The sequence below is a fragment of the Prunus persica genome, chromosome G1 (assembly GCF_000346465.2).
Source record: "Prunus persica cultivar Lovell chromosome G1, Prunus_persica_NCBIv2, whole genome shotgun sequence".
Classification (NCBI taxonomy): domain Eukaryota; kingdom Viridiplantae; phylum Streptophyta; class Magnoliopsida; order Rosales; family Rosaceae; genus Prunus; species Prunus persica.
Window position 1 is genome coordinate 23,494,337 of NC_034009.1, and position 12,740 is coordinate 23,507,076.

Below are 12,740 nucleotides of genomic sequence, written 5' to 3' on the forward strand. Positions count from 1 at the left end.
GATTGTGTCTCTGAGCACATCATTCAGTAGAGTCAATGCAAGCCACACTGAGTCTAAAGCAGAATAGGATTGCATATTTGATAGTAGGCCTTAAGCTGAGATTGGCTGTTGGGGTTTCAGCACATCTTAAGTTATGCATCTTATCTCTATTTTCCTTGCGGCGGAAAGCGGAAATATCTGTAGCGCTGTCGTAATATTTACTTCTAAGTAGTGTTTGAAAAGTCCCTTCTAGAGGGAATCTTTGCACTTCCAAGTTCTCTTACACATGATAATACTGAATTTGTCACAGGATGATGCGTGGTCCATGTTTTATTTATAAGAAAACGGGGTTGGGATGAAATGTGGACACGAAAACTGGGGAAATAATGGTTGAAAACTTCCTTTCCAGCCCCCTTGTTATGTTGTTATAAGACTGATTTTGACATTAAACAAGTTGGTAAATTAGTCTATTTTCGTTTCTGCATATGTCGCTATTAACTCACAGAATATCAACAGAGATACTCCAAAGCCAATCAGTGAGATGAATTTATAGTTTTGCACGCAACCATGATGCCCATTACATGTGCGGCTTCTGGGAAAAATCTTATGTGCGTTCAGCTCATGTGTACTGTGTACTGTCTTGTCTTTTTTACAAGACTTGTTGCTGCAAGGAAATTTGAGATTTTGACAAGTTAATGCATCTGTGGGATGTTGAAATGTCTCACTTTTCTGCTGCCAAAAGGAAGCAAATTCATAATCTTACTCCATATTTTGGCACTTTACAGAAGCTAAAAGAAAAAAAAGGTACCTGCTAGTACCGGGGAAAAGGCAAGAAACTACTCAATTCATCACGCAGGAGGGTTGTTGCCGTCCCTTATTATCTGTCAATGAGCTCAGCACTCTAAAGTCCTTCAATGCTGAGGCAACCTCTTGGATTGCCAAAGCCACACAAAAAATAAATAAAAAACAAAAAACATGGACCCATTTAATTCAACTGGGCACACAGTTCACATCTTGTGCAATAGTAGTTGGTATTAGCTTTTAAATGGGTTGATGGTGAGCTGTGGCAAATAGCTGCCGTGTTGGGAGGCATTTCCTTTTGCCAAAGGGCACCTACCCACCTGTTAAGTGCATCAACGATCAATATTTAAAAGAAAGAAACAAAAATAAAAAATCTTGACCCTCCATCACGAGATTCTCAGGCTTTGGATACCTTTTGAAATTTGGTTGTGTGTGTAGATGTAATTAGGTTTTCCTTTTTAATATGGCTTTATTTTACCATTCACCTCATCATATTCATCACAGTTGGGCGTAAATTATGCCAGTTAATTAAGGTATTTATAGATTCTCATTATAATAAATTAAGAGGTCCACCCACATTAATTTAATTTAAATGTGAGAGATTAATATTTTGATTTGACCATGCCATTGAGAGTGGTTTTAAAATTGGACATGTCTCTGTTGCATAGATACCAAGCAACCCTTTCAAAATTTCTCCAAAACCAAAAAAAAACATATACAAGTGGTTGGTTTTGGGAACTGGTCAACATACACAAATTGACAATACATTCCCTGTCTGCTTGGTAATTCTTTCAAAATGTCATAAATGCCCCTCCTTGACAGAGACTCAAATTGCCCTCTCAGCCCTTCTAGTGTTTCTTTTTGTGATTGACCTAATCAGTTTAGCTGTAGTGTGTGGTCTACCATGACGGCCTGCCCACGTGATTGACAATTTGAGAACCCAAGTCAGCAATCCACAATCCAATCCAATCCAATCCCATCCCTCTCTCCCTCTATCTTATATACACACAAATTTCTTCATCTTTTTTTTTTTTTTGGTTCTGTCATGAAAATGAAATTAATATATAGAAAAAGTGACGTGAAGAACTCCAAAAGCCTTAGGAGATTCTAAACCACTGTCACAAGAAACTCTGGTCGGCATATTTTATTTTCCCTTATCTATTAATATTATTTTTGTTTCTCCCATCTGTTTATAGCATGCCAAATTAATCAGACTGATAATCAAAGGCTTACTATTATGCCGTCCCTTGTCCACCTGATGTCCACTTGGCACTCTCTCATGGGTTTCCAATCCTATCTACCCTATGATCTCATCCTCCATGTCTCATGTCTGTATAGGACAACAACCTACCTTGTAGGTTTTGTTCCATCATATTTTACACTTTTTTTTTCTCTCTCTTATTTTTCTCATAATCGTATTCACAAATTGCCCTTGTCAACACCAATGTTACAAGCACTCATTTTTTTATCCAACACTTGAGAAGATACTCTATATGTTATGTTGATTGACGTCTAAAATTTGGATAAAGAGAGACGAACTCACTACTCTGGCCAACGACCTCATATGCGTATTCCAACTGAGAACATCGTTAATGATTATTGTATTATGCAAAAAAATCATAACTATGATGAGTTGTGTGTACTTTGTTTATGTCTTTGATAAAAATATTACTGACGATGGAGTCAACTATATCAGGCTCGTGGCTCTTGCATGTATGACACGTGTGTGTACAGATGAATGATTTGGTGTTTTTCACCGCAGTGTTTTTACAGCCATAGCAGAGCAGCAAAATTAGAGATGAGTGATTTGATATTTTTCTTGAGAGTGAGTTTACTTTGTTGCAAGTTGTAAGGAAAACTTGTATATAAAATGCTTCCCATCATTAACATGTTTGACAATGTGTGTTTGATAGTTTAAACTGTTGGATTAAGAGGTACCGTTTACGTAAACTAGCAGGAATGTGCAAGAAATGATATGCTTTAGGAAATTTAAGGTCATGGCCGATGGATCAGTTTTCTTAACTTGGGACCCTCCAACTGGCCATCTCCCACATTTTCTTTTCAAACGCAGCTGTCCCTTGTGAACAATAATCCTCTGTGTGGTTTTTTAGTCTCTCCACTCTCACCAACTGGTCTTGAAGATTCAAAACTTAGTTAACCCTGTTCCCCTGCACCGCCGAACCTACTCTCATAGGCCCTCTTTTCTTGTAGGACACTTAAAATAGTACACAATTGTAAGAAATGTTTGTGGAATACTATGTCAGAATGTCTGTTTTCTTGGAATTAGATTCCGTGATGCAGATTGGAGTACATTTGAAGATTTGTGTGACGGCTTGGAGTTCTTGGAGATTCGATCCATTTGAAAACAATGCTTAGGAATTGGGTTCCCTTTGGGTGATTTTACTTTCCCCAAAGGGAGAAAGGGAACCTCGTGCGAAGCTGATCTTTGCGAAGATAAAAATATTCTAATTCTTCTGCTCCTCCCAAAATCTAAGGAAGGCTTTTGGAAATTTCATGTTATTGATGTACACTTTCGCTTGCTTTTTACTCTTGGGTGTCTCTTTTCAACACTTATTATTCCTCTTGAAAATAGCATGGCTTTTCTATAAAGAAATTATGCTGCATGATTTGCACAACATGTTCAGATTACGAGTGTGCTTGCTTCTCCAAAAAAAATTCAATTCAGATATTGGAAATAAAATGAAACATCAGATATTAGAAAATTTGGGATTTGATTACATAGCGATAAAACCATCTGTTCACACACATTGCTCTTCATATTACCGACTACAAGTTACTGCCGATTTTCTTCTGTGGACATCTTTTGCTGCATTATAAACTTAAAAGGACCCAAGACTTGGATTTCCTAGATGGTTATTCTGATAAAGCAACCAGAAGCCTAATTACCGGTACAGAGACGACTAATTTAAGGGGATTCTTGACTAAATTGCTACTGTTTTCTTCTAAAGTAAGGAAAACTATTGCAACTACTGCTTTCTTCATGATCATCCACTTGATCACTAGAAACGACCTCTGTGACTCCGCTGGAACCTGAGGAGGAGGAACAAGGTGCGAGGCTCAAATTCGCCCTGTCTTTTGTCATGAAATCGTAGAAAACAGGCCTGGCAGTCTTGGGTTTCCGAATCACTCGGTCATTGCAGGGTTGTTGAACTTGCTCCTCCTCATTTTTACCACCTCTTTTCTTCAAGAATATGCGGCAGAGGACCCAATTGTCCATTGGCACCACAGGGCTCTGCAACTAAAAGAAGAAAAAAAACATTATTAACAATGATAACATAATACACTGGAAAAAGAAAATGTGTGCTTTTTGGTTTGTAAAGCATCATAGAAGACTATTTGAAATGGATTTCTTGAAATTTTTAGTTGAACTACTCATGCAAGAGACAATTGGTACAGAGCAAACAACACTAAATAGAACAAAAAGCTCACTTGGGTTGAGTTCTTTTCTCGTGGGGCATTGGGGGCTGTATTTTCAGCCAAAACAAGGCGATATTCATGCATAATCCAATCAGTCCTAGTGCCATGGGGAGGCTTTCCTCTATAAAAAACCAGAGTTTTCTTCATACCCACAACTTGGTTGCCCCTAGAAGTCACAATTTGCTTGTCTAACCCAGTTGCCTTCCAATACCCAGAACCGGTTGCCCTGTTTGATCTGCTCCCATTGGGGTACTTGGCTTCCCTAGTGCTGAAGAAGTACCTCTCTTGCTCACAATCACCTAAACCCACACAAGCCGTACATGCATCAGAAACAACACTTAATACGATTTGGGTTTTCACTGTCTTTCAATTCTCTGTCTAATTTTCTTCCTTCAAGACCATTTCCATGTTAATACGATTTGGGTTTTTGATTGATAGGCATATGACATTGTGGTTTGGTACAACACAATAATAATAAGAAGAAACCAATTCAACAAAATTGAAGTTTGAGAAATGTGAAACAAACCTGGCAAATCCCAAGGGTCAGCCTTGCAAACTTCAACCTCAGGGATGATAGAGGCAGGCAAAGGGCAAGAGAACACCTTGCGCTTCAAGTACTGAAGAACCAGCTCTTCATCCGTGGGGTGGAAGCGAAACCCAGGAGGCAATCTAAGCACACCATTCTTTACAAAATTAAGCCTCTCCATCTTTATTCTGAGACACCACAAGAAATTAACTGAAAGCTCAAGCCTTTAGTTTTATCCCAAGCACAGTTATAGTTCAACTTGGAACTCAAAATCAAACGGATTGAGTTAGATGCAAAGTCATGGCAAGTTCTTATAGTCCATTAGAGCACATAAACAAAGAAGATATTGGACAAGAACAAGAGAGAACAAGAACAAGAAGGAAAAGAGTCCTGGTGGAAAAAAAGAAGAGAAAAAGTTGCGTTGAGGGTGTGAAGATTAATGGTGGTGGGTATCAAGGAGAGAAAGTGTGGCTTCTTTTATAGTAATGGGTCTTAGAGACATACGATACAAGGAGAGAGAGAGAGAGAGAGAATAGGACGACCCATTTGGCGTAAACTAGACTCCATCTCCTTTCCTTTGACGCTATTTTAACAAACGTTGAGGGCTCTACGAAAAGGTTAAAGTTCTCCATTTGAACGAAACCCAAATGCTTCTCATTTTTAAGCCTTGTTGTACTCGACCTCACCTTTGTGTGTGGAAATAACCGAACTTGTTAACACCCTTTTTCAATCTTTTCCAAGCTTCCCATACTCAATTTCAGTCATGTTTTTAACGTTTACCTAAGTTAATTGGACAAGTAGATGTTTGGACGGTGCGGAGGTGCATTTTGGTCATCTCACGAAAGAATTAGATTTGTGTAAAATATATTCTAAACTACTCTGATATAAGGGGAGGGAGATCGAGCAAGCTCGGTTGCAAGAGAGTAAACACACTGTATTAACCAACTTACCTAACTCACATTCGAGCGAAAATCGAGTATGGAAGGCTAGAAGGGTATTATGGTCATTTTGAAAGTTTGATGAGCAAAGCCCAAAGTACAGGAAGGCAGAAGGTATTAGTTGCAGCAAAGGTTACGGGCCCGTAAGGAGTGAAGTCATGTTATGTCATGCTGACAGCTGTACTTGAACCAAAGAGTTAAAGGCATTGGGGTATGAAATTACGGTTGTAGCCTTCGTCAACAGAATAGTTATGGTGCCGTGCCATCGCGAGGGAAACAAAACTGTTGGGTGCTCAAAGAGCTCAGCCCAGTGGAAAGTACGGACTACGGAATATTATTAATGTCTGCGTTTCCTTTTGGAATAAGTGAAGAACCAACCAAAACTAGCCTGAGGCTGAGAATAAATAAAGAGACTTTTGTGAAAAATATAAATCTTTTATTTTTATTTTTATAAATGTCTTTTTCTATTTTATAAAAGTTTGTTAATTTTACAATTTTATTCGACTTGTCTGTGTGTGACACAAAAGTCCTTTAGCCTATTTCAAATGGTTATTATCATGGCAATGGAGACCTTAAATTAGGCGATTTGACACCTCATCACTAGTCAAGATTCCTTATTAATATCTCTGGCTTAATATTAAATAATAGCAAATTGATGTCAAACCTACCTTTTTTTTTTTTTTTTTTCTAGTTAACTATAAATTTATAATAACAATATGGTAATTAGAAGTGTAATTAGAAAGTGTAAGTCTTTGAAATAGCTAAAAGACCTTTGTGTCCTATAATAAGATTTTGGCTTCATTTTTTACAAAATCAACGAGCCTTAATTATCCCTATCAATCTTTGATTTTCTCCATCAGCTAAATCATCTCCACCATTGAGTATCTCCATCACCCTTAATTTTCCTTATCAACCTTGATTTTCTCCATTAACCTTAATTATCTATATCTACATTTGATTTCATACATCGGCCTCAACTATCTCAATCAATCTTTGATTTCCTCCACTAGCTTTCACCATCTCAATCCAAAGAGAAAATGAAAGCTTGATGGAAATAATTAAGGTTGTCTCAATGATTAATCATAATATATATATATATTATAAATAATATTGGAAGTGATACAATTTCAACAAAGAAATACTTGAATTCCTCATATTTTATGCTAACAATTTTTTTTGGTGTGAACAGTACAGAGCTCCTTTGGGAGTGATTCTGACCCATAATTAATTATAGAAAGAAGCACATCTCACGTGCTCATTTGAGAGTGATTATGAATAGATCAGAATCACTTCTGGATAGGACACGTGCTTCTCTATATAATCACTTTAAGTAATTTTAAGTGATTTAGGGGAGAAGCAACTCTTATGTGCTTCTCCATAAAATCACTTAAAACCACTTAATGTGATTATATAGAGAAATGATTATTGACGTTATGTAGAATCACTCCCAAACGAACTCATATAATCACTTGTAGTCATTTTGAAGTATTTTGGGAAGAAGTACCTCTTATGTGTTTCTCCATAAAATCACTTTTTAAGTGATTATATGAATAAAGGATTCTCTATAAACAGTTCCGATCTCTTGGACTACAGGGGTCCAAGAGATTTGTGGTCACTCACCGTTGAATGTAAATTCAACGGTTCACTCACTCTTGCACTCATTTTAAGAAACTTTTTTGAACCATTGGATTAATATCCAACGGTGGGTGACCACAATCTCTTGGACTCCTGTGGTCCAAGAGATCGAAACTGTCTCTATAAAAATGATTATTGTATGCCAATAATCACTCTCAAACGAACCCTAATAGTTTGAAATATCAAGACTCATAGAAAGATTAAAACAAAGTTCTCAATATTTTATGAATTATATCAAACCCATAAATAAATGAATTATAAACTAATCGAAGTCAAATGTCATATATTACCAAAAAAAAAAAAAAAAGAATCAGCACAAGGAATATTTTTGCAGAAAAATAAAAAAAATTGAAAATGAATTTCCTTTATTCTTTTTACAAATTTTAGTCATAAAGGGGGACCAATATTTGTTTTATGGCATTGTAGGGTGCACGCATAGGGATGCGTGTGAAGGTAACTTAATATATTTCGTATAAAAGATGGAAAAAAGATGCTGCTTGGACGGGGGATGGGTAAATGGGTCCTAACCCATAGGCCCATATTGGTCCACTGCCCTTTGGAATCTATTAACTAATATATCATGTGCCTTATCTTGGTGTTCCATCGGTGATTGAAAATTGAAAAAGAATATTTTTGGTTGAATTGGGGAAGGGCATTTTGGTAATCGGGGTGATGTTATGGCTCGTGGGGGTGGGTGAGGGAATAAAGGTCAGGGGCCTACTTGCCTCCAAAACGACGGGCACCCACGTCGGATTTAGGGTAACTGACAAAAATGCCACCTTCAAGCGATGCCCCATTTCAAGATTTCCTCAATCTTCTTGTCTCACTATTTTGGATCAGATGGAAATTTTAGGAGAAATCGTCTAAAGAATCTCTTTTGTTGAAAAGACACTCCTATCCTTGTATTAACTGATTCTTACATAAACCGACGACGAATTACTCTAGTGAGTTTGTCCTAGCAATATTTTTAATATTAGAGAAGTGAAAATTCAATTTCCAACATCTTCTAATATTAGAAAGAAAATAAATACCGCTAATGAAAAATAACTAGTAAATTTTTTATTTTTTGAATAAAAATATCAAATCATGTTTAGGTATTAGTAGAAGGAGTCACTAATTTTCAATAAAAAATTGAGTCACTAGCTAAATTATATCAAATGTAGGTATTAGTACAAGCAAAGACAGGGTTGGAATTTTTCACTCGGTTATAATTTATTTCTTTTCTCTATTATATGTGGGTGGCTAAGTGACTCTGTATAAGGAGTTGTTTGAAAGTAGTAAACTAATTCTTGCATAGATGGGGTAGGTTAATTGATGAATTTCCTAAAAAGATAACATCAAATTGACGTATTTTCCAAAAATTGTACTGAGCTAGATAGAGCCCATTCAAATCTAAGAGTGGCTCCATTCTTGACTAAAATGGTATAAATTTGATTGAAAAACTATTGTACAAATGATTCAAAACAGAAAAATCATACAATTAAAGTGATTGAATTGGAAAAATTATAGAATATTACAGTAGTATAGCGAGGTGACCGTACTACCGTAGTATCCTATAATTACTCGATTGGTTGATTGAATTTGAAAATGAATTATGTTAAAGGCAATGGCAGAATGGTAGTATCTCTGATTTGCCAGGGTTGGTTATGGAACAATAAAAAAGGAAGTGGGGGTAACGTGGGCCGGTTGAGATTGTAGTTAAACGGGAGCCTCAAACATTGACGAATGAATTAAAGCCCGACTCCGTATGGAGAAGGGCAACCGCTTTCACCCATAAATTATTATTATTATTATTATTATTATTATTATTATTATTTTTGAAGGACTGAATTATTTTCTTTATATATTTTTTTAAAAAAGAAGAAGAAATGAAAGGGGATGAGTTTGGGTTTCGTAAGGCAAATTGCGGCTGTGGTTTAAATTGTTGTTGTTGTTGGGGGGGTTGCCTTTTGAATTATAAGAGAGGTCAAAGGAGGTTGCGTGTGGGTTTTGAAGAGGGTTTGAAGGGGGTATAGAGAGAAACGTCAAAGCCTGCAATTATTGTGTTTTGAGTAAAATATGTTCTGCACTGGGAAAATGCCTTTCTGCTTTCCTCCTGCAATTATTATTATTATTATTATTAAATCCCTTTTTATTTTTGGTATTCATTTTGCGGTGTGGCTTGGTTTTCTTCCACTGCCTCACTCTTTTTACTTTTCTGGGAATTCATTCATCTTTTTTCAGGGTTGCCCTCATTTGAAGCATCCTAAGGGTTCTTACACACCATCCTAATGGTTTTTTCAAATTTGATTTGGAGAAAAAAAGAAAACAACCCAATCAATAGGGTTACTTACAAGGAAAACCAAACCCTTGTGACAATTTAGGGTTTTCTTGCAATAAAATAGCAGCCTTTAAAGGCAATTAATTAATGAATAATTGAAAATGGAAACAGTATTAGCAACAGATTAATTATTTATTAGCTGGAAAGTGGAGCACCAAATAGAAAAAGGGCAGATGACGACGTGGATGAAGAAGAAATAGTGCTCTCCCCTCTCACTCTCTCACTTCCTTTATGTCAATCATTTTAGAATTATGTATGCTTCCTTTTCTTTAATGTTTGCACATCATTTCCCATTTTCTAAGTGCTGTCTCATTACAACGACAGACTTCATTTTTTAAAAAATTATAATTAATTATGGAAACAAAACTTTATATTATACTCGGGGGTTTCGTAATGATCATGAAAAATTAATATATGCCTTTGTCCCAGAAGAAAATGGATGAGTGTGATATCATATCATGCCATTAAAAATATAAGCAAGCAACCGGCGCTTGTGACATAGACTCTAGCCATGTTTGAGTACAAATTTATAAAATAGATGTGATGCATGGATCCACAAGTAAACAAATACCCAATGAGACGAATTTCTAGAACAAGGTGTGAAGGATTAAACAAATTCAAAGTTGACCAAGCTCTATGTTTGTCTAATGATGCCGATGCCTTCCAGAGGTCATTGCTTCTTACACATGCATTGCGCATAGACTCATCGGTTTAGCTCATTTTCTTCTTATTCAAGTCTCTCAACCAGCCAGCCCTGAAGCAAGCAAGCTATTAGATTAGTGTAAGCATCAAATTAGCCGTCTCTCAAGCCCTAGGGTTTGTATGATATGTGTAATTACGGAAGAGTTGAATGAACAAAGATGACAATGATGTAGCAACATAATCACCCCTGTAATTTCAATGTCGTGATTAATTTTCCTAATTAGACTTGGCAAATGATTTCAGTGTGTAGTTTGCTTGTCCGCTTTCTTTCTTTTATGCTTTTACTTTTCTTGCCAACTTTCGTATCTTCAAGATTTGTCATGCACACTTGAAAGAAACTTCCTCAAAAGGCCCATCAAACGCAATGCTAGCAAAAGATCGGTGTCTTTGGGCATGTGTGATGTGAGCCAACTGGCCCACTTGATATCACCCCCATGTCATTACTTATTCTACGAAACTTACAAGAGTATATATTACATTGTCTTTTTAACTTTATTTTTTTCTTTCTTTCAAGAGGTTCTAAAACACTAAAAAAGAGAGATAAAAAAAAAAGTTATTCCGCTGCCGGGATTCGAACCCGGATTAATCAAATTCCAATTCAATTTGTGCTACAGCGGATTGTTGATATTTCCCTTCAAGAAATATTATTTATTGTGTTAATCTGGGCCACTCCAGCCCAGCCAGAATTGTGAACGTATTGTATGTGTAAAGAATGTTTAGTTGGAAGGTTTTGGTATATTGTCAATAGTAGAGTACAGCAAAATATATACTACCAATATTACAGAATCTCCATAGCGTGATCCCCAATCCTAGGGATTGATTTGGATCTGTCTACCTATATCAAGTAACTACTCTATGTATGGTTATAATTAACATATTACAATAATAACATATCAATTACAATATATTATTCTAATACTCCCCCTCAAGTTGGAGAGTGAATGTCATGAAGTCCCAACTTGCTGCTTAATCTGGTATAGTCGTTCTTTCCCAAAGGCTTCGTAAAAATGTCTGCTAACTGAGCGTGGGAAGGGACATATGAAGGAGTGATCAGTCCGGCAAGCAGCTTTTCTCGAACGATGTGACAATCAATCTCAATATGTTTGGTGCGCTCGTGGAATACAGGGTTCGCAGCAATATATAAAGCAGCTTGATTGTCACAATATAATGGAGCCGGGTTCACCTGAGGGACTTTCAGATCATGTAGTATGTATCGTAGCCAAGTGAGTTCCAAACAAGCGTTTGCCATGGCTCGGTACTCTGCTTCTGCGGATGAACGAGAAACATGTTGTTGCTTTTTGGATTTCCATGAGATGAGAGAATTTCCCAGAAAAATACAAAAACCTGTGACAGATTGTCTTGTGGTACGGCATCCGGCATGGTCTGAATCACAGTAAGCTCTCAAAGCAAGATTGTTTGATGCAGGAAATAATAAGCCTTGACCTGGAGAATTTTTGATGAATCTGAGAACACGGAGTGCTGCATCCCAATGTGGTTTTCTAGGCTCATGCATGAATTGACTCAATGTCCGAACTGAATATACTATGTCGGGCCTTGTTACAGTGAGGTAGATCAAGCGTCCCACTAACCGTCGGTATTTCATAGGATCATTGAGTAAAGCTCCATCTGTGGGTGTGAGTCTGAGATTTTGCTCCATTGGAAACTTATCTGGACGAGCGCCTAAGAGACCCGCATCTTGTAATATGTCCAAAGCATATTTCCTTTGAGACATGTAAATACCTTTCTTGGAACGAGAGAACTCAATACCCAAGAAGTATTTTAAATCACCAAGGTCCTTGATGCGAAAATGCTTGAGGAGAAAAGATTTGAGATGCTCCATTTCTTGCAAATCATTCCCTATGAGAAGTATGTCATCCACATAAATAAGAATAGCTGTAAAAGAATTATTTCGAACCTTGGTGAACAAGGAGTAATCGGATTTTGACTGCTGAAAGCCTGCCTGTTGAATAGCACCAGAAAATTTGGAAAACCAGTTCCTGGAAGCCTGTTTAAGTCCATAAAGGGACTTATTGAGCCGACATACAGTATTCCCCCCTTGTCGGCGAAGTCCGGGAGGAAGGTCCATGTACACGACTTCGTGCAAATCGCCATGGAGGAAGGCATTCTGAACATCTAATTGATGGATGAACCAATTACGAGCAGCGGCAACAGTGAGAAGACAACGCAATGTGGTGAGTTTGGCTGTAGGAGAGAATGTTTCCTGGTAATCAATGCCTTCCACTTGTGTGTAGCCCTTGGCCACAAGCCGGGCTTTGTAACGATCAATGGTGCCATCAGATTTATATTTGAGTTTGAAAACCCATTTACAACCAATGGGTTTGTGTCCAGGTGGCAACGGGACAAGAGTCCATGTATTGTTTTGTGCCAAAGCATCTAATTC

General features: G+C 37.1%; 1 protein-coding gene across 1 annotated transcript; it reads right to left on the reverse strand.

Moving 5' to 3' along the window:
* On the reverse strand, positions 3,443-5,377 carry LOC18790302 (NAC domain-containing protein 83). Its single transcript, XM_007223583.2, has 3 exons — positions 4,745-5,377; positions 4,231-4,517; positions 3,443-4,039 (listed from the first exon to the last, which is right to left on the reverse strand). The coding sequence occupies exons 1-3, from the start codon at positions 4,923-4,925 to the stop codon at positions 3,731-3,733; spliced, it is 777 nt and encodes a 258-aa protein (XP_007223645.1). The 5' UTR covers positions 4,926-5,377; the 3' UTR covers positions 3,443-3,730.

Excerpts from the sequence above, each read along its gene's own strand:
- LOC18790302 (XM_007223583.2), bottom strand. The coding sequence starts at position 4,925 with ATGGAGAGGCTTAATTTTGTAAAGAATGGTGTGCTTAGATTGCCTCCT. Across the intron at positions 4,518-4,744 it reads TGACCCTTGGGATTTGCCAG|GTGATTGTGAGCAAGAGAGG; the intron begins GTTTGTTTCACA and ends GTGTGGGTTTAG. Across the intron at positions 4,040-4,230 it reads GAGAAAAGAACTCAACCCAA|TTGCAGAGCCCTGTGGTGCC; the intron begins GTGAGCTTTTTG and ends TTCTTCTTTTAG.